General features: G+C 32.6%; 3 protein-coding genes across 4 annotated transcripts; 2 read left to right on the forward strand and 1 right to left on the reverse strand.

Annotated features, from left to right (window-relative positions):
- The first annotated feature begins 1863 nt into the window (after window positions 1–1863).
- On the forward strand, window positions 1864–7275 carry LOC100233104 (H+-pyrophosphatase). Its single transcript, NM_001281143.1, is given in 8 exon segments — window positions 1864–2341; window positions 4050–4624; window positions 4992–5371; window positions 5460–5546; window positions 5666–5996; window positions 6157–6567; window positions 6726–6785; window positions 6877–7275. Coding segments are annotated over 8 exon segments (2280 nt in total). The 5' UTR covers window positions 1864–2112; the 3' UTR covers window positions 7084–7275.
- Window positions 7276–13292: 6017 nt separating this feature from the next.
- Window positions 13293–17114, forward strand: LOC100256319 (calreticulin). Of its 2 annotated transcripts, XM_002282365.5 has the most exons (14): window positions 13293–13455; window positions 14355–14462; window positions 14574–14766; window positions 14869–15127; window positions 15216–15272; window positions 15359–15406; window positions 15492–15578; window positions 15664–15721; window positions 15815–15882; window positions 15993–16088; window positions 16187–16234; window positions 16517–16546; window positions 16630–16749; window positions 16838–17114. In XM_002282365.5, exons 1-14 carry the CDS (start codon window positions 13350–13352, stop codon window positions 16847–16849), a joined length of 1290 nt encoding a protein of 429 aa, XP_002282401.1. In that variant the 5' UTR covers window positions 13293–13349; the 3' UTR covers window positions 16850–17114. The 2 variants fall into 2 exon arrangements, with proteins under 2 accessions (XP_002282401.1, XP_059598867.1); XM_059742884.1 differs by having other exon boundaries at window positions 13304–13455; window positions 16630–17114.
- A 544-nt stretch (window positions 17115–17658) lies between these two features.
- Window positions 17659–19447, reverse strand: LOC100251167 (universal stress protein PHOS32). The gene is made up of 4 exons (XM_002282424.5): window positions 19176–19447; window positions 18989–19095; window positions 18071–18189; window positions 17659–17959 (listed from the first exon to the last, which is right to left on the reverse strand). The coding sequence occupies exons 1-4, from the start codon at window positions 19363–19365 to the stop codon at window positions 17863–17865; spliced, it is 513 nt and encodes a 170-aa protein (XP_002282460.1). The 5' UTR covers window positions 19366–19447; the 3' UTR covers window positions 17659–17862.
- Window positions 19448–20164: the final 717 nt, after the last annotated feature.

Raw genomic sequence — 20164 nt, forward strand, 5'->3', positions numbered from 1 at the left:
TTAATTTTACGAGTTATCAACATATTTAAATTGAATTCACATATATAATTGAATTAACTAAATTATACTTGGTCAACTCGGTTTTGTTCCACAAATAATTTGGTTTTAACTTGTTCTAATTTTTTTTGAGTGGGTTTAAAATCAATCTATACTAAGGTATATTTGGTTTTTGAAAATTTTAAAGGAAAATTTGAGAAAAAATGAAAGAAAAAAAATTAAACTCAATAAATTATTTTTATATGTTTTTTTAGATTCATCTTACCTGTTTACTTTTATTATATAAAGATTAAACTAATTTAAAAATATATAAATTTTTGATAAATTTTAATCATATTTGATTTTCTTCATGGTGAAATAACACTTTTTTTTCTTTCCTTGTAGAACCAAACATAGCCTACACCATTGGATTAAGAGGCAGTTGCAGGGAACTTCATGCACCATGCATGCAGAGGATCTCAGTTCCCACTTCCTTGTACAAGAAGTAAGAAGAAAGGACAGCGGTGATAGACTGTTTCTAAGCCCGAAATGACAAAGAGATGAGTCAAACTTTGTGGTTACGTAAAGAGAAAAATGAACACAAAACTATTTTGACTGGTCTTTTCTTATTCATTTTCTTGGAAGCCAATCAGGGGTTCTACAGGATCTAGTCTCATGTGAAATTGGGTACGAAATTGTACAAGTAAATAAGAGAAAGTAGATAATGATTCCACATCACAATGACAAGTGATTTATGTGGCCATGAAGCCTATTTATTATGTCCACCCAATTCATGTCATTGCCCATCTTGCCCATTAAATTCTTCTTCTTCTTTTTTATTTAATTTTTTTTAGATTTTTCAATGAATTTATACTCACCTAAAATGTGTAGGATATTTAAATTCATTTTTATTAAAAAAAAAACTTATAACTTCAAAAATAGTTTAATATAAAAATCAGACAATTGTTATTTTCCATTTTTTGTGGTAAAAATGATTTCATATTTAATGAAATTTTAAAATAAAAAAAAATTATTTTTTAATTATATTTTTTAAAAGTACCCATCAATTTAATGTAAGTGTATGGCTCCAACCATACATTTCCAAAAAATAATTTAAAAATGAAGATGAAAATAAAAATATTATCCCACACAAAAATAAATAAACATCCATCCACAAATCCCATACATCCCAACCACATCATTAATGACTTTGGACCATCTTGATTGTCTTTTCCCAATCCAAAAATAAAATAAAAATAATAATAAAAATCTTTTGAGTAGATCCAAACTAGGATTCGTCAAATGTAAAAAAACGCGTAGCAATTATTTCATGCCTTCCCATAAATTAAGAAAAATAATAAAATCTTATTTTAATATTCCTTTATTTCATTCATAAATGTATTATAAGTGAAGAATAATATTATTTTAAAAAAATTATAATATTAATAGTTACATTTGAATGTATAATACATGTACTCAATCAAATTTATACCTTATTCACATTATTCGTATCATTGACTACGTTGTTTCGCTTTCGTCCGTCGTATTCATTATGATTATATTATTCATAATCTATGTATTATTTATATCTTAGTATTAAAAAAAGATGTTTTAATGGGCATAAAAAAATATTAATGGAATGGATAAGTAACATGAGAGATTCATCTAGAAAATAGATGGTCCTCATCCAATGTGGGTTTGATTCTTTAAAATATTTACAGATATTTCAATTCAATCTTCTTTAATAATGTTGACATGATCGCAAGGCCAGGATGATCCAAGAACCTGACAAATTGTAGAAGGAAGGAACCGGAGGGAAGTCCAAGTCAGGGAGAGAGATTATATATAGAGAATGAGACAAGAGTGAAAAACCCCATACCTGCAAATCAAACCAACTGGTTTTGACAAAATCCAATGGATGATGGAATCTGCTATAATACACACCCAACCAACAATCAAACCAACCAGTTCACACATCCCTAGAACCTCATGCAAAGCCACAACTTTCAGATAATGGGTCTATAGTTTCAGATTTTGTGCTGCAAACCAGTGGTGCTTTTTGGGTGTTTGTTTTGCTATAAGAGTTTGAAGACTGGGGGTCATTTCTCATTTGGGTTGTGTGTGCGCTTTAGGGAGATGGGTGTGATGGGAGATACGTTTACTCAGCTTCTGATACCTGTTGCTGCCTTGGTGGGAATTGGGTTTGCTCTGTTGCAGTGGCTTCTGGTGTCTAAGGTTAAGGTTTCTGCTGATTCTGACCTCAACAATGGGTACAGCGATAGGTTGATTGAAGAAGAGGAGGAGGGTATTGACCATGAGGATGTTGCTGCTAAGTGTGCTGAGATTCAGAATGCCATCTCTGTTGGTGAGCTCTCTCTCTCCCCTTCTCTCTGGTTTGAGATCCCTGAGGTTTTGTGGATGGGTTTTGGTTGATTTTTTATATGATTGAGATTATGATGATGATGATGATGATTATTATTATTTTTTTCGTGGGTTTATTTTATTTAAATTGGTGGTGACTGGTTTATTCTATTTCTTAACACACAACAAATTGTTTATTCTGCTTCTTCTTGTACTGTTCGGATTGTTTGTTATGTACTTTGGCTCTTGATCTGGTGGGGATGATCTATAATGATTCACCATGTTGCTAATTTCTTTCACTGTTTTCCCCTTTTGGGATTTTCCAAGTACTGTATATGTTTTGTTTTTTATACAAAATTGTCATATTCTTTTACTTCTTTCTCTATTGCTCTGGGTTTCACATGTATTCATTTTAAGTTTTTGCCTTTTTCCTCTTAAATTTTGACAGGGATTAGTGGAAAGAGAGACCTTTCTATTCTATATGGGGATCTTGGACTCTCTATATAGCTGTGTTTTGTAGAATTTGATATGAATGAGATTATTTTATTTTTGTGGGAATATGTTATTGATATTGGGAGTGATTGGTTTTGTCAGGAATTATAAAAATATTAGTCTATTTCTTAATATATAGGAGATTATTTATTGGCCTCTTCATGTTTTCCTCTGATAGTTTTTGTTTGTTTTCTGGCTTCTGATTTGTGATCCTTACTGGGAATCTTGAATTTACCAGATTCACCAATTTTTTTCCTTATTTTTCTGATTTCCCCTTTTGGGATTTTTGAAATAGTGATGGATGTTTTGTTTGTTTCAGAGGAAAATGTTATATTGTTTTACTTCCCTTTCTAAAATGTTTTGTCCTTTTAAGTTTCTACATGTGTACTGTGGAAACTGAAAGAGACCTTCCAATTCCAGCTACAACTTGGTTTGTTCTTGTAGATGGTACCGGGAATTCTGAATCGTTCATTCAAGTTTGAAGAATTAAGCTCTCATCATCCACTTTGATCAATTTGGTGGCTTATTTATGTCAGATTTATTGTAGTGATCATTATGCTAAAACAAATCCACTATCAAAGCAGATCCCATCTCGCTTCCCTGGAAAAAAAAGTATATAAAATCGAACATTAAGAACAGATGTCTATATTATTGATCTGTTTATATGTTAACCTGAAAAATAGAAGTCATAACCATTGACAACAGTGTTTGTGTTGTTCCAATGATTCAACCTGGTTTAACAGTGGCATGCAGGTTGATCTGTTTTGATCCGTAGATCTTCTATCCATGAACTTGATCTTCTATGCGTGGATAGAAGACAAGTGCGGCTTTGAAGATTTTTGTGCAAGATTTTTCCCAGTTGCTTTCTCTTCACTCCAATTATTTGAGGATTTTTTTTCTTTTTGGGTTTTGGTGTTTCTAGTCATAAAAAGTAAAAAATATAAATTTTACTTCTGTTCTTTTCTTGCAAATCACAAATTCTTAGTCTGTCATGTTAGTGCTTGTGTAAATGCAGAGAGAAACATTGATGTATGCGTGAGAAATATTGATTAACTACTATAATAATTCCAGTCGAATGTATTGATATTTATTTATGTGCAATTGATTTTAGTTATAATGTTTTTTAATGTATAGATTCTGCTTGATTTTGATCATGGCCGTGTTAAAATGCTTTTCTGATTGTATTCGATCTTACTTTTTGATCTGTTCGGTGTTTCCAGGGGCAACCTCATTTCTGTTTACCGAGTATAGGTACCTTAGCATCTTCATGGGTGTTTTTGGTGCCATCATTTTCCTCTTTCTCGGTTCAGTTAAGGGCTTCAGCACCAAAAGTGAGCCTTGCACTTATAACACAGGCAGTCTATGTAAACCAGCCTTGGCAAATGCTCTGTTTAGCACAATTGCCTTCTTGCTTGGTGCTATGACCTCTGTCCTCTCGGGTTTTCTTGGCATGAAGATTGCAACCTATGCCAATGCACGAACAACTCTGGAAGCAAGGAAGGGTGTCGGGAAGGCATTCATAGTAGCTTTTCGCTCTGGTGCTGTGATGGGGTTCCTACTTGCTGCCAGTGGACTCTTGGTTCTGTATGTGTCCATCCATTTATTTAGTCTGTACTATGGAGATGATTGGGAGGGACTTTATGAATCTATTACTGGTTATGGCCTTGGAGGCTCTTCAATGGCACTCTTTGGAAGAGTTGGGGGAGGTATATACACAAAAGCAGCCGATGTTGGTGCTGACCTTGTTGGAAAAGTTGAACGAAATATCCCTGAAGATGATCCACGAAACCCAGCTGTAATTTCTGACATTCTTCTATTTTTTCGAACTCTACCTGTTTATTTCTTTTTCATTAGTTCTCCATCAATCTAAAATATTTGCTCTAAGCATGATCTAGAGTTATCAGGTCATAAATGAGGCAAATCCTAAATCTTTTTTTCACTGCAGCTTTCCACGAGCCAAACAGACAACATACATGAACTATTTTTTTATATAGTCATCTGATTTTCATTTTTTTTTTTTTTTTGGAATCTTGATCTATTTTTCAGAAATTACCTATGATCATTTACACAACATGCATTGCTTTTCCCCCACTCATATATGTTCAATACTGGCATTGATGATTGGTTTCACCTGATGTTATGGACCTTGTGGTCTTTTTCAGGTTATTGCCGACAATGTGGGTGACAATGTAGGAGACATTGCTGGGATGGGGTCTGACCTGTTCGGGTCTTACGCTGAAGCATCCTGTGCTGCTCTCTTTGTTGCATCAATATCGTCCTTCGGCATCAGTCATGACTACACAGCCATGTCTTTTCCTTTGATTATAAGTTCAGTTGGGATTGTGGTTTGCCTGGGAACAACGCTTTTTGCAACTGATTTCGTTGAGATTAAGAATGTTAGTGAGATTGAGCCGTCCTTGAAGAGACAACTTCTCATCTCAACTATTCTGATGACTGCTGGGATTGCTGTAGTCAGCTTCTTTGCCCTACCATCAGAATTCACTCTCTTTAACTTTGGAAGCACAAAGACCGTAAAGAACTGGTGTGCTTCTTCTTCACCCCTTCGCCTGTCCCATATTACTCTTTCCTTCCATATTTAAATTTGTTGATTTAATTTTATGCAACCGCAGGCATCTCTTCTTCTGTGTATCAATTGGCTTGTGGGCTGGACTTGTTATTGGATATATTACTGAGTATTACACTAGCAATGCTTACAGGTGAATTATCCTTTTTCACTGTTATATTTATTGGGCAAATAGACTTTCCTCTATACTACTGCATATGTCCAGTCTTGGAGATTGGAATCAGTCCTCATAAGTGCGGTTTAATGTTTCAGTCCAGTGCAGGATGTGGCTGATTCTTGCAGGACTGGTGCTGCAACAAATGTGATTTTCGGGTTGGCTCTGGGATACAAGTCTGTCATCATTCCAATATTTGCCATTGCCATTGCTATCTATGTGAGTTTCAGCATGGCTGCCATGTATGGAATTGCAGTGGCAGCTTTGGGAATGCTCAGCACTATCGCTACCGGGCTTGCCATTGATGCGTACGGCCCCATAAGTGACAATGCTGGTGGTATTGCTGAAATGGCTGGAATGAGCCACAAAATACGTCAAAGAACTGATGCTCTGGATGCTGCTGGAAACACCACTGCTGCCATTGGCAAGGTAAATTCTATCCATTTATCGTTGGCTTGGATCAGTGTATAAGTTGTGGATTAGAACCAATTGAGATAACTTTAATCAAACTCGCTATTGGATCAGCTGTCATTGTGTCATCAAGGTAGTCAAATTTACTAAATCGTTTACATTCTATGCATTTGTTCAGGGTTTCGCTATTGGATCAGCTGCTCTTGTTTCTCTTGCTCTGTTTGGTGCCTTTGTGAGCAGAGCAGGGATCGAGACTGTTGACGTCTTGACTCCAAAGGTCTTCATTGGGTTGATCGTAGGAGCCATGCTTCCATACTGGTTCTCAGCCATGACAATGAAGAGCGTGGGAAGTGCCGCTCTAAAAATGGTCGAAGAGGTCCGCCGCCAGTTCAATACTATTCCAGGGCTGATGGAAGGAAGAGCAAAGCCAGACTATGCTACCTGTGTCAAGATCTCTACTGATGCTTCTCTCAGGGAGATGATCCCACCTGGTGCCCTGGTCATGCTTACTCCACTCATTGCCGGAACTCTCTTTGGAGTTGAAACTCTTGCTGGAGTTCTTGCTGGTTCACTGGTTTCTGGTGTCCAGGTAACTTTGGCAACTCTAGAATATCACTAAAGATGCCATTAAACTCATGCCCATCAGCTGAATTCTCATTATCTTCAATTCATATAACAAATTGTCGATTCTCCATAATGGGTCTCTGATATCCAGTGATTCTTCCTCCATCTTGTCTGTTTTTTCAGGTTGCCATATCAGCTTCCAACACAGGTGGGGCATGGGATAATGCAAAGAAATATATAGAGGTAACATTGATCTTTAGCCTAAGCCATTCCATTCTTCAGACTGAGTTGAGTTGTCTTGATCCTGAGCTCCTATTCTGATCTGGTTCTGCAGGCCGGTGCTTCTGAGCATGCTCGGAGTCTAGGCCCCAAGGGGTCAGACCCCCACAAGGCAGCTGTGATAGGTGACACAATCGGCGATCCCCTCAAGGACACCTCTGGCCCTTCACTCAACATCCTGATCAAGCTCATGGCGGTCGAGTCCTTGGTCTTCGCTCCGTTCTTCGCAGCTCATGGCGGCCTGCTGTTCAAATTGCTCTGAACCTGAGCCGTTCTTTGGTGGAGTTGATCAGTGATGAAGCAGCAATGTGAAATGAACTGCAGTAATGTTAACTGAACTTTTCTTGTAATTTGTAGTTCTAAGATGTAAAAAAATGGACAAACAAGGTGGGGGGGACACGGCTTAACGAGCGATGATCCGCAATTTTACTTCGAATAAATAAGTTTATGTGCATGTATCTGGTGTATAGATTTTGATATCAGCTCTCTAAACTTTTCTCAATGGAATCAGTCACATATATTCATGGTGGTTTCATCTTCTTCAGCTAGATAATCCTCTAAGAACAGGGTCATGAGGCCACACCCATGTATCTTTTTCTTCTTATGGCTTTCAGAAAATTGTCCGATAAGGCTAAAGCATGAATGAACTTGATATACATTGTTGGTTTATTACCTAATAGTTTTGAGCATGCTTGGTAATGTTTTTGAAAACAGTTTTTTAAAAATGACTTTTGAAAATGGTTCTCGAAAATGGTTCTAAATTGTTTTTGAGAATGAAATTTGAAACTTGAGTATGAAAAAAATTCGAAACTTGAGTATGAAAAATAGTTTTTTTTTACTTATTTTTCACGAACTTAGGGTAGATGTTTAAGTATTTTGTCTTTTCAATTTTTCTACTGTTTTAAAAAAATCTATTTTGAGAATAACCTTTAAAATGTTTTCTAAATTATCAAATTGTGTTTTGTTTTCGTTGTAAAATAGACCAACATTGGTTGGTAACTATTTTCAAAAATATTTTTGAAAATTAATTTTTAAAAATTGTTTTTTGATGTTGTATGGAACAAAAGTATATTTGATATCCTATAATGAATTTAACATATTTTTAATATTTTAAAAATAATTTTTATATTTAATGCCTTATTGGTAATCATTCTAGTTGCATAATTATTTTTTAAAATAACTCCTAAAAAATAAGTGAAAATAATTAAAATATATTATCTGAAAACAACATAGGCTTATATAATAACTGTTTTCGAAAATAATTCTAAAAAATAGTTTTTGAGAATAATTTTTGAAAAATGTTCTTCAATTTTTGTAAAACAAAAATGTATTTGAAAACTTAAAATATTTTTAACCCGTTTTTAATATTTTTAAACATGTTTTAAAAATAATTTTTATGCTTGAGCAAGTAGAGGATTATTGCATAAAGAAAGTGCATACTATTTGTGGATTCTATGTAGCTATTTATGTTTGTCCAAGTGTAATGATAGACCACAACAAATTGTCCGTCTGACCCAAACGGCCATGAACATGAAGACTTCGTGATAGCCTTGTAGAGAGGGTCCCACATAGTTATCAAATAGACTCTTAAGTTTTGATTGTGGATCTCTCTCATAAACCTAAAATTATATAATCTTCTTGAATTATATTAATTTTTTTAAGATTTTAGTTGATATTTTTAGTCTGAATTGTTTTAAAATTTTATTTTTTGTCAAATAAAATTAGTCTTTAGAAAGTAGTAGTTAGTAAGAGATAATATTACTATGTTTCGTTTTGGGAAATTAAAGAAAATAAAAAAAAAAGAAAATGTAGATAAAAAAAAGGTTGAAAAAAATAAAAATGTATTTAAAATTAATAAATTATTTTTATATATTATTTTAAGTTTATTTCATTCATTTTAATTTTTAATGTAAAGATTAAATAATTTAAACATATATAAAATTTAAACAAATTTTAATTATATTTTATTTTTATTATTTTTTATGATAAAATCAAACATTAAAAATTCTTGGTTTTTTTCACTTAATACTTTCCAAGGATCGAAAAGTCCTTCACAAGTGTTTTTTCCAATTGGATAAGTTTTTGAGACAGGGAAGCACTTTCGACTGCCATATTGAATGAGTTTTTTGTCCTTCTGGATAAGTTCACGGGATTGGGAAGCACTTTTGGATGCCATATTGAATGCTTTTGTTTAATTTCGTTTTTGTTCGGTGTGTGTTTTACAATGTTTTTTAAGTAAAAATATATAATTTTTTAAAATTGTTTTTGGGAGAATTACTTATCAAATGCTTATTTAAGAAGCATTTATAGTCAACTTTCAACTTTTTAAAAATAATTTTTAAATTTTATCAACTATTTGATTTTTCTTTAAAATTTTTTTTTTTATATTAAAAATGTTTTCTAAAAGCATTGTTAAAATGAATCTTAGAGTCCATTTATTAACAGTGATTTTAGAAAGCGTTGTAACTTAAAAAAGATTTTTGAAAAAAATTAAATATTTGACAAATTTTAAGAAATATTTTTAAAATATATATAAAAAATCACTTGTAATATTTTATTTAGAAACATTTGATAAACGATTCTTCTAAAAAATATTTTCAAAGAAAACACTTATTCTGAAAACAGTAAAAATGCTATCAAGTCTAGCTAAATGAAACTCAAATTCAAATAAATATGACTTAAATATAAACAAATAAAGCCTAAATAAATATACAAAACAAAATAAGAGTGTATTTGATAGTGATTTTAAGAAATGTTTATAGTATTTCTTACACTTAATTTTTTTATCTTTCAAACATTAAAAAGATCAAAAGCACTTCCTAAAATTATTGTTAAACACACTCTTAGAGTGTGTTTGACAGTGATTTTAGAAAACGTTTTTAACATTTTTAATACTTAAATTATATAAATTTTAAAGTGTTAAAAAATTTAAAAATATTTTCTAAAATCACCATAAGACGGTATCTAAATCATTTTTGTCTACTATAATTTTTCATTGGCCTTTACTCTCTTGTATGCCATCAAAGAGTCAACTTGGGTATCATATAATATAATGATTCTCCCTTGGATTACTTATAATACGGTAAGAAATTAAGAATATAATTAAGATATAGAATATATTATAAAAGATACTAAAAATATCACTATAATTCAAAATTCAAGGTCTTGTTTTGTAAATAATCTAAAAAATAGTTTTATGTCATCTAAACCAAAAAATGGAAAAACCCGATTGATAATAAAAAAAATAGAAAATAAGTTATTTTCATATGACATTTTTAACGCCTCGTTTGATAACTATTTTCGAAAGCAGTTCCAAAAAACAATTTTGAAGAATAGTTTTTAAAACCGTTTTATGATGTTTTGTAAAACAAAAATTTGTTTGGAACTTGAAATGTTTTAACCTATTTTTAATATTTTTAAATATGATTTAAAAATAATTTTATATCCAATGTTTTATTTTTAATCATTCTATATAATTGTGTAATTATTTTCTAAAATAATAACAAGTTAAAATAATAGAAAATAGTTAAAATATATTTTCTAAAGAAAAGGTTTCTGATTATTAAACATGATTTTTTTTTAAAGAATAAAAAACTATTTTAAAAAACAATTGTCAAACTGACTCAAAGTTACTTTTAGTTATTTTCACTTGTTTTCTTATGATTGTTTTAAAAAATAATTATATAAATATGAATAATGATTAAAAATAAAATACTACATATAAAATTTATTTTTAAAATATATTTATAAACATATAAAACAAATTAAAAATATTTCAACTCCCTAATAAATTTTTGTTCTACAAAACATCATATAACAATTTTCAAATTTATTTTCTGAAATTGTTTTCAAACACGGGCCCAAAGATTACTTATCAACGTTTTTAAAAATAATTTTTAATTATTTTCAAAAATATATTTTATGTAATAAAAAAAAATCTCAAAACATCCTGTTGGTGCTCATGACATTATACCTAAAATAAAATGAAAACTCTCAAATTTGTTCGAAAAACAACATACTTTTAAAACAGATTATTGAAAAAATTGTTTCTAATAAGACATATTAGAAACTATTCTAAAAATCAAAAACAATTTTTAAGAACCATTTTTAAAGTCTGTTTGGTAGTGATTTTAAGAAGTATTTCTAATTTTTTTAACACTTGAAATTTTTCATCTTTCAAGTATAAGAAATGATAAAAATACTTTTTAAAATCACTATTAAACACACTTTTATGTATCTCTTAAATAACTTTTTCTTATGTTTTGTTATCGAAAATTCATATTATATATATGAATTTGACTTTGTTATTGTAATTTGACTTTGGTACCTAGAATTTTTTTTTTACCCAAAGCCTTGCTTTTTCTAGTCTCAAAGCGGCTTCCAAATTAAGCATCTAAAAAGGCATATGAGTGGTATGTCCAAAGTGGATAAGGCCATGCCCTAAAATCATTACCAAATACAAGAATGGTCTTCTTCTCACCCTCCACATAATTTCATTATCAACTTTGGAAAAGTAAACGTCTAGATGAAGCATCCGACACTCAACCTTATTATATATCAAATTAGTGCCGCCCAACTTTTAATTTTTTCTATACCACCTTCCTTAGCCTTCCAAATTTATCTTATTCTATGGACCTTAAAATGCCGAGAGAGAGAGAGGGGCCATTTGTCTAATCATCTTAATTTCTTTAGATTATTAATTTTGTTTATTAATTACTATTATTATTTGACTTATTGATTGTTTTCTTGATATTTAGAAAAAACAACTTATTTACAATTGTGTTGGCTTTCGTTTATTTCTTTTTAAAAATTGTATAATATTTTAAAAAATATATCATACCAAAATTTGGTCTTTTTCTAAGCTTAGTAGAGAACCAGATATTTGATAGTGATTTTAAAAAACGTTTCTAGAGTTTATTTGACAATAATTCTAAAAAATACTTTTAACATTTGTAACACTTGAAATTTTTTTTATCAATTTAAGTGTTAAAAATGTTAGAAACATTTTATAGAGTGTGTTTGCCAACAATTTTAGAAAGTATTTCTATTTTTTTAACACTTGAAAATTTTATCTTTCAAATATCAAAAAGGCTAAAAACACTTGAAATTTTTTATCTTTCAAGTATTAAAGATGTTAGAAACACTTTTTAGAATCACTGTTAAACACACTCTTAAAATGCGTTTGATAGTGGTTTTAAAAAACGTTTATACCATTTTTAACACTTAAATTATACAAATTTTAAAATGTTAAAAAGTTTGGAAACACTTCATAAAATCACTGTCAAATGGTTTTTAAGAGTATGTTTGCCAATGATTTTAACTGTTTGGTAGTAATTTTAGGAAACGTTTTTAATATTTTTAATACTTGAAAATTTTCATCATTCAAATATTAGAAATATTAGAAATGTTTTTTTAGAATCTCTCTCATACACACTTTTAGTCGTTTTAATACTTAGAAACATTTTCTACTATCACTATAAAAAAATTCAAAATGTGTTTGACAGTATTTTTACTTAACGTATTTTTAGTGAAAATGTTTTCTCTGTAAGTAATTTTTTAACACTACCAATGATTTTTTAGACTTGTAAAAGTGTTTTCTAAATTTTTTTAAACACTTGATTTCTTTACTTTAAAAAAAAAAAAATACTTTTTAAGCTAAAAACTATTTCCAAAAATTACTATCAAACAAACTCTAAATTGATGTACAACAAATTTATTTTTAATTTTGAATTAATAAAATTATAAATGACAATAGAAATAAAAAATTTGCTTTGGAATAAAAGAGGATCATGTCATATCCAATAAGGATGGTAATACAAGATATTTTTATGGTTATTAATTTTTCTAATTTAATTTAAAATGATTCTTTCAACGACTTGGTCTTAAAAAACCATAAATAAATAAATAATAAAATAAGTAAATAACTACATAAATTTATTGGTCCAAATCTTAAATAATTCGCATTTAATTCCTTTTCAATTATTTTTTTTTTTTTGGGGGGGGGGGGTTTAATTTTTTTGTTGGGCTCTCAAAATATAGCACGTGCTAAAAAATTTTAATTTTTAAAATACTGATAATAATAGGTGCCTTTAATTTTTTTAAAAAGAAATTATTATTTTTGAAAAGTATGGATATGGTTTAATTAATTCTACATATTTAAAAAGGTAAAAGTCCAAAATACTCACGTTCATTGTTTTTTCCATACAAGTCGAGGGTGTTATCGTAATTCGGTCCATAATTTGTCCACGTGTAATAAAACTTCAGAGCCTTCCCTCGTTCGTGTATTCTCCAATCGCCATCACCCACGTAATTCCAATGACAAACACATACGGCGTGGCAAATAATTATTCGTCCATGTCATCCCACAGTAAGTCCACGTCATGGGAAATGCGCCACGTAGGACATTTACCCCGAGATAATGCCAATTATTACCCACTGTAAAATCGTGTGGTGACGTTCACTATATAACCCCTCCACATCACTGAGCTCTCAGCCTTCTCTCTCTTCCCTCCCCTTCTCTCTCTAGCCATGGCGATTCGGGGAAGAAACCCTAACCCTATCTTTCTCTCTCTAGCTCTCTTCTCTCTCCTCTCCATCGCTTCTGCGAAAGTCTTCTTTGAGGAGCGATTCGATGGTATGTACTCTCCCTAGAGCCTTTTTTTTGCGTTGAATTTGGGATGAGTTTAGTGGGATTTGTGATCGGTCGGTGTTTTGTCTGTTTTCGTTTCTCGATCTAATGGTTCTGGATCAGTGTGTGAGTGTTAGTGTAGGATTTCGAATTTTGTAATGGAAATGCTTTGATACGGAAATGTTTACTGTATTTGATGTTTAGATTGTGGGAGTGCTAGTGGTTTTGGTTGATTTCTCGATCTGGTTGCGGGAATTTGTGGCGTTTTGCATGTGTTTTGGAGTTCAAAATCTTGATGTAGTGCGCTTTGGTCCTGAGAATTTTAACGTATTTGATTTCTTTTTGAGTTTGTGTATCGTGTTCTTCTGGTCATGGAAATGTTGGTGGTCTTGGACAAAGCTCTTGTTTGGTTGCCGGGAAAGTGGAGCAAAGAAAAGAGCAGTATAAATCTGGATCTGTGAGAACATAACTGAGCGGAGATTTAGTTTAGTCGGATCTACAGTAACGAGAAGTTCAAGATTCAGACTTTTATCGTTTTCTCTTTTCCTGCATTTTCTCAGCTACGTAATGATAGAGGGGTGATTTTGATCCTATGGATAAATATTTGAACTTTATTTCTTACTACCATTATGTAAATGTAGCTGTTGCCCATATGCGAATTTAGAGAATTCTTTTGATCTATGTTGACTGTGCGTCGATTGATGAAAACAGTTATTGGATGCATGATGAAGATGTATATATACCATGTACATGTTGTTTATATATTTTCTGGTTAATCTCTTAGTCTGCAGTACTGTTTACTATTCTGATAATCCATGCTTGTTTCAATTAATAAATCAGTATTTGCTTTCTTATGACTTTCCTGCATTGGGTCTAATATGTAATTCATTTTTGAATACTTTAAGATGGATGGGAGAATAAGTGGGTTAAATCCGAATGGAAGAAAGATGAGAACATGGCTGGGGAATGGAACTACACCTCTGGTAAATGGCATGGAGACCCGAATGATAAAGGTATTATTTTCATACACATTCTTATACCTATTTGGGGCAATGTTTCATTCTCTTTATTAATTTGGACTTTGAAATGTGTAACTTGATTTGACTTCAATGGTCTGGATATAGGTATCCAAACAAGTGAGGACTACAGATTCTATGCTATATCAGCTGAGTACCCTGAATTCAGCAACAAAGATAAGACATTAGTTTTCCAATTTACTGTTAAACATGAACAGAAGCTTGACTGTGGTGGTGGATACATGAAGTTGCTCAGTGGTGAGGTTGATCAAAAGAAATTTGGTGGTGATACCCCATACAGGTCAGTGTTATTTTTGCTTACTGTTTGTTTGTCCCTTTGTCTATGACTCCAAACTTCTTATCCCTTTTAAAGTTGTTGATTTGTTATAAAACATGATTGCAGCATCATGTTTGGACCTGATATCTGTGGCTATACCACCAAAAAGGTCCATGCTATTCTTACACGAGATGGAAAAAATCACTTAATTAAGAAGGATGTTCCTTGTGAGACTGACCAGCTATCCCATGTTTACACTTTCATCCTCAAGCCAGATGCTACCTACAGCATCCTAATTGACAATGTTGAGAAACAGACTGGTAGTCTGTACTCTGATTGGGATATTCTCCCTCCAAAGAAGATCAAGGATCCTGAGGCCAAGAAAGTAATTACTTATGCATCAATTCAGTCCAGTTTCTTTTTAACTTAACTAATTTTGGATGAACAATAATGCGATTTTATAATGATAACAGCCTGAAGATTGGGATGAGAAGGAGTACATTCCTGATCCTGAAGATGAGAAGCCAGAGGTGACAATTCCTCATTTTAGTGCCTTGTGCTTGAAGCAACATCTAAAATTGTTTTGTACAATTAACTGACTAACATATATTTACAGGGATATGATGACATCCCGAAGGAGATACCAGATCCTGATGCAAAGAAGGTATATTTAATCCAAATTGTGATTCAAAAGGTTTTGGTTTTAGTTTTCTGATTTGGTAATTGACTAAAATTATTTGGAATTATAGCCTGAAGATTGGGATGATGAGGAAGATGGTGAATGGACAGCTCCAACCATTGCCAACCCCGAGTACAAGGGACCATGGAAGCCAAAGGTTTGTGGCATGGTTTTAGTTTAAGTTGAAACATTTAATTTTGCTGGTAAAAGAGTTGTCATAATTCCTCTCTATCTCTTGGCAGAAAATTAAGAATCCCAACTACAAGGGAAAATGGAAGGCACCAATGATTGACAACCCAGGTTCCTATCCATGCACCTGCTTCTTCTATGCCATAGTTATTTTTTGGTTTGGTCTCAACATTCAGACACTTATAAACTGTTCATATTTTACAGAGTTCAAAGATGACCCAGAGATCTATGTTTTCCCCGATTTGAAGTATGTGGGCATTGAACTCTGGCAGGTAATGTCTGTTTTGTTTTATTTTATTCTTTTATTTTTTATTTCTCTATTTAATTCTAAGGCTTCCTGAGCAATTCAAATTCTAATATGTGAGGATGTACATTTGGCCAGGTGAAATCAGGGACCTTGTTCGACAATGTCTTGATTTGTGATGATCCGGAGTATGCAAAGCAATTGGTAGAAGAAACATGGGCCAAGTACAAGGATGTATGTGATGCTGCCTTCTGCTTTTGCCACCATATAGCGCATTTTCCATCAGATTTTTCATATCTGGGTTGATTTTTAATTTTGTGTATGTTTTGCAGGCTGAGAAGGCAGCATTTGATGAGGCAGAGAAGAAGAGGGAAGAGGAGGTACTAACTTACCCATTTCTTATATTATATGATTTGTCAATTAGATAATATAATATGTATGGATTATTGGAATTTTTGGAAGTTCTGGTTCAGTAACTGGATTCACATCACAGTGTTTAGTTGATGAGCTTAAATGGGAAAAAAATGCAATGCTTCATGATGGGTTCAAAGAAAACCTCCTTCTCACTTCTGACAAATCAGCCCTAGAAATTTGTTTGAAAAATAGTTGGTCCTGCTATTGCTTTTCTATTTTCACTAACTTTAAATTTGATCCTTTTTCAGGAATCAAAGGAGGACCCAGTTGACTCTGATGTAAGTGACAAACACCGATCTAAGAACTTGTTCTAATTACATTTATTTCATTCTTGTCTTGATTGAATTAATCTGTTGTTTAGGTCGAGGATGAAGATGATGCTGATGCTGATGCTGCTGAGGCAGAAGACTCTGATTCTGAAGCCAAATTAGAATCAGAAACAAGCAAGGAAGCTGACAGTGATGATGAAGAAGACAAGCATGTAAGTTTCTCCTTTGATTACTGTTTGATATCCATTATCTATTAAATATCCGTCACCTTATATCAATTTCTTATGTTCATGATTGTAGGATGAGCTGTAGGGTGAGCCGACTACAATATCATGCTGACAAATTGGTCTTGAAGATAAAGCTTGAGCTCAAAGAATTTTTCTTTGTTTTTTACGTTTTTATTTTAATTTTAGTTGGTAGGGGGAGAAAACAGTTGAGGGCTGGATGCAGTTAGACTGCTTGGCTGATTGCCTTAAGAACACATTGGTTGTCTTGAGTTATTAGGTGGGGGACTAAAAGGAAAACCATTTATGCAGTGTAATGGTGCTTCCAATGACGTGAAATTTTTCCTTAGAAATGCTTTGTTTTCTCCTTATATTTTTATGCTTGGAATTACACACCCTTTTTCTTTAGGTGTGTAATCCTTATTAATAAGGGCCCATACTAACTTTTCCAGGAAAATACTGACAGTGAATGGAATATCTGACTTCCATTTTGGAGCCAGCCGATTTAAAGAATATGAAGCTCTTTCACAATATGGCAAAGCGGAAAGCTTTACCCGCATGAAGTGGGAGCCTCTGGGGTTACCCCCATCAGAATATGCTCTTGTGCCTTCTGTCTGATCTATAGTTGGATGGTTGGGAGGTTTTTTTTGTTGTCCTGATCCATTGATTCCCACTGCCATTAGGAAGGAAGGTCTACCAAAGATTCCTGAGAAAAAAGGTGACACCCCCGCAAAAATCCTACCCTTTCCGATCTCTGCTTCTCCATTTCCATTTTCTTCTTCCCTACTTTCCCTCAAAATTAAACAAAAACCTAGGATTCAAACAACAGACATATCCAAAAGCAGCAAAGGGGGGAAAAGAGAAGAAATATATGACATTTCAACACTTTTAGAGCCATTTTTATTACTTTTTGCCTCAATAAATATTTATATTTAATAAACTTTATATACATACACAAGTTCTCTTCAGATGTTGGGAACATGAAATAAAAAAAAAGAAGAGATTTTTACAAGGGTTTGGGCCTCTTTACATTTATTCTCATCAAAAAAGAGAAAAAACGAAAAAAGAAAAAAGAAAATAGAGAAATCAAAGTTTCGCATATCATTTATTCTCAGCCGTTGATTTGGGCCTCTTTACAATCAGGACCGGACACTTGACATTCTGTGCACAATGATTACTCACGCTCCCAAGAAAGGCCCTGCCCAAAGACATAATTTCTCATCAATCAGAAGGACATATTTATTAGTCAATCTAAAACATATTTCTGACCAGTTGTGCTCAACCTCACTGAAATTTTCATGCAACCCACCTTTTGATCAACCCGTAGCCGTGGCTTCCCATGACCACCATGTCAACGCCCAACTTCTCTGCCGCTCCGCATATCACATCCCTTGCGTCCCCATTCTCTATCATAGTCTCCACCTTAATCTACACCAAAGGGTATATTAGTCAATTCACATATCATGCAAATTAATTTATAAAAGTCAATTATGAAACTATTAATATCATCCACTATAAAGTATTACAAAATATTGTAGATGGGTCAATTTTTACATGACTATTTTACCCTTAAATTATGACCATCTACCACCTTAACATTTTCAGGTGATAAAATTACCCGAAACTTCCATTAAGGGTATAATGGTCAATTCACATTATCATGCAAATAAGTTTATATTTTCTAAAAAATATATCAAAGCCAATTATGAAACCATTAGATTAATTCACTACAATATTGCAAAATATTGTAGATGGATCAATATTTTATATGACTATTTTACCCTTAAACAAATAATTTATGGCCATTTACACCTTAATATTTTCATACGACAAAATTACCTTAAAAAGTTCTATTAAGGGTATATTAGTCTAACCACAAATACCACATTTTTCTGATCATGGTGTGCCCTTCGAGAAAGGGAAATAAAATTTTAACCAAGGTTATACAAGTCAAATCACATCAAAAATAATTATTTGACCGTTTTAACCATTGATGAAACATTATGACTTCATACATAATAGTGAATGCCAAAATATTAATTTAGTCGTAGAAACATTTTAATATGACTATTTTACCCTTATCATGACGTTTAATTTCTTCCCACGTGATCAACTTTTCCTTTTTGCCCTTCTACTGAAAAGATGACTCATATTTATGGACTGACTCAAAATGCAAATGATTTTTTTCTGACCATTTTACCCTTGAAAGAACAAAATAATTACTTACATCACCATGCTGCCTGCAGAGGTTTTTGGCCTTCTGCATCACCCCTTGGGCCACCGCATTTCTATAGCTCTCCATAGTCAACATTATATCGGAAGAAAACAAATGCACTGAAAAAACAAACACAATTACCAAACAGCCCTCACACTTCTTCTGACCAATATTGCTCACAAACAACACGAAAATTTACCTCCCATGCCAGCAGTTCCATCCAGACCTGAGTAGACTGCCAGAGGAGGCTTGGCGTCAAGGAGGACGATGGTGTCCTTGGAATTTTGGATACTGATGTTGCCGAGGCACCATGATAAAGCGTACATGCTCTCTTCGCCTTCATCAACGGCTACGAGGATCTTGCGCCCTTTTGATTCGTTTTCAGCCATCGGATGAGGAGACCTTTGATTTTGATCGGACGGTCAGAAACAGTTGAGGGTGAGGTGGTGTTGTGGCTTTGGGTGAGTAATCGGGTTTGTATTTATAGTAAAAGTGATTGGGCCTTTTGGGCCGTGAAATCTGTGGGCGGGTTGTGGTTTCTTAGACTGTGCCGTTGGTGGTTTTGCCTTTTGGGCTTTATTTTATTATTATTTTCTAATCAATGGTTTTTGAAACTATTTAAGATTTTTTGTTCTGCCAAGTCATATGTGAATTGACATTATCGACAATAGTGATATCTTCAAATCAATGAATAGTAGTTTTTCATTTATACTTTCATTTGTTCATATATAAAATATATATAGAGGGTAATCACCATTTTAAGAATGGGAAAGGATGATACAAGGAAAGAATAATATAAGGAAATAACAACTAATATCTTAATATCTCAACTTTCCTAATATATCAATATTCTTAATATCTCAATATTCCTAATATCTAAACATTCCTAATATCCCAACATTGAATGATATAAGGAAATAATGATATAAGGAAAACATTCATAATATCTCAACACTCGCCCTTAAGTTGGTGCATAGATATCACACATTCACAACTTATCTAAAATTTTTTAGAATACTTGACTTGAGACAGCTTTGATGAGGATATTGACCAATTGATCTTCTGATCGAATCTTAGGCAATTCCACAATCTTATCATCCAATCCTTAATGAAGAATCTATCCACCTCGACATGCTTTGTATGATCATGTTGTACTGGATTATGAGCAATGTCACATGCGACTTTATT

The sequence above is a fragment of the Vitis vinifera genome, chromosome 14 (assembly GCF_030704535.1).
Source record: "Vitis vinifera cultivar Pinot Noir 40024 chromosome 14, ASM3070453v1".
NCBI classification, from domain to species: Eukaryota; Viridiplantae; Streptophyta; class Magnoliopsida; order Vitales; family Vitaceae; genus Vitis; species Vitis vinifera.

Bases quoted from the DNA above. Each gene is read 5' to 3' on its own strand.
- LOC100256319 (XM_059742884.1), top strand. From the start codon at position 13,350: ATGGCGATTCGGGGAAGAAACCCTAACCCTATCTTTCTCTCTCTAGCT. The intron at 14,767-14,868 runs GTCAGTGTTATT...ACATGATTGCAG, and splicing joins GGTGGTGATACCCCATACAG to CATCATGTTTGGACCTGATA. The intron at 15,722-15,814 runs GTTCCTATCCAT...CATATTTTACAG, and splicing joins ACCAATGATTGACAACCCAG to AGTTCAAAGATGACCCAGAG.
- LOC100251167 (XM_002282424.5), bottom strand. From the start codon at position 19,365: ATGGCTGAAAACGAATCAAAAGGGCGCAAGATCCTCGTAGCCGTTGAT. The intron at 19,096-19,175 runs GTAAATTTTCGT...TTGTTTTTTCAG, and splicing joins TGGAACTGCTGGCATGGGAG to TGCATTTGTTTTCTTCCGAT. The intron at 17,960-18,070 runs GTGGGTTGCATG...GTCTTTGGGCAG, and splicing joins GGCTACGGGTTGATCAAAAG to GGCCTTTCTTGGGAGCGTGA.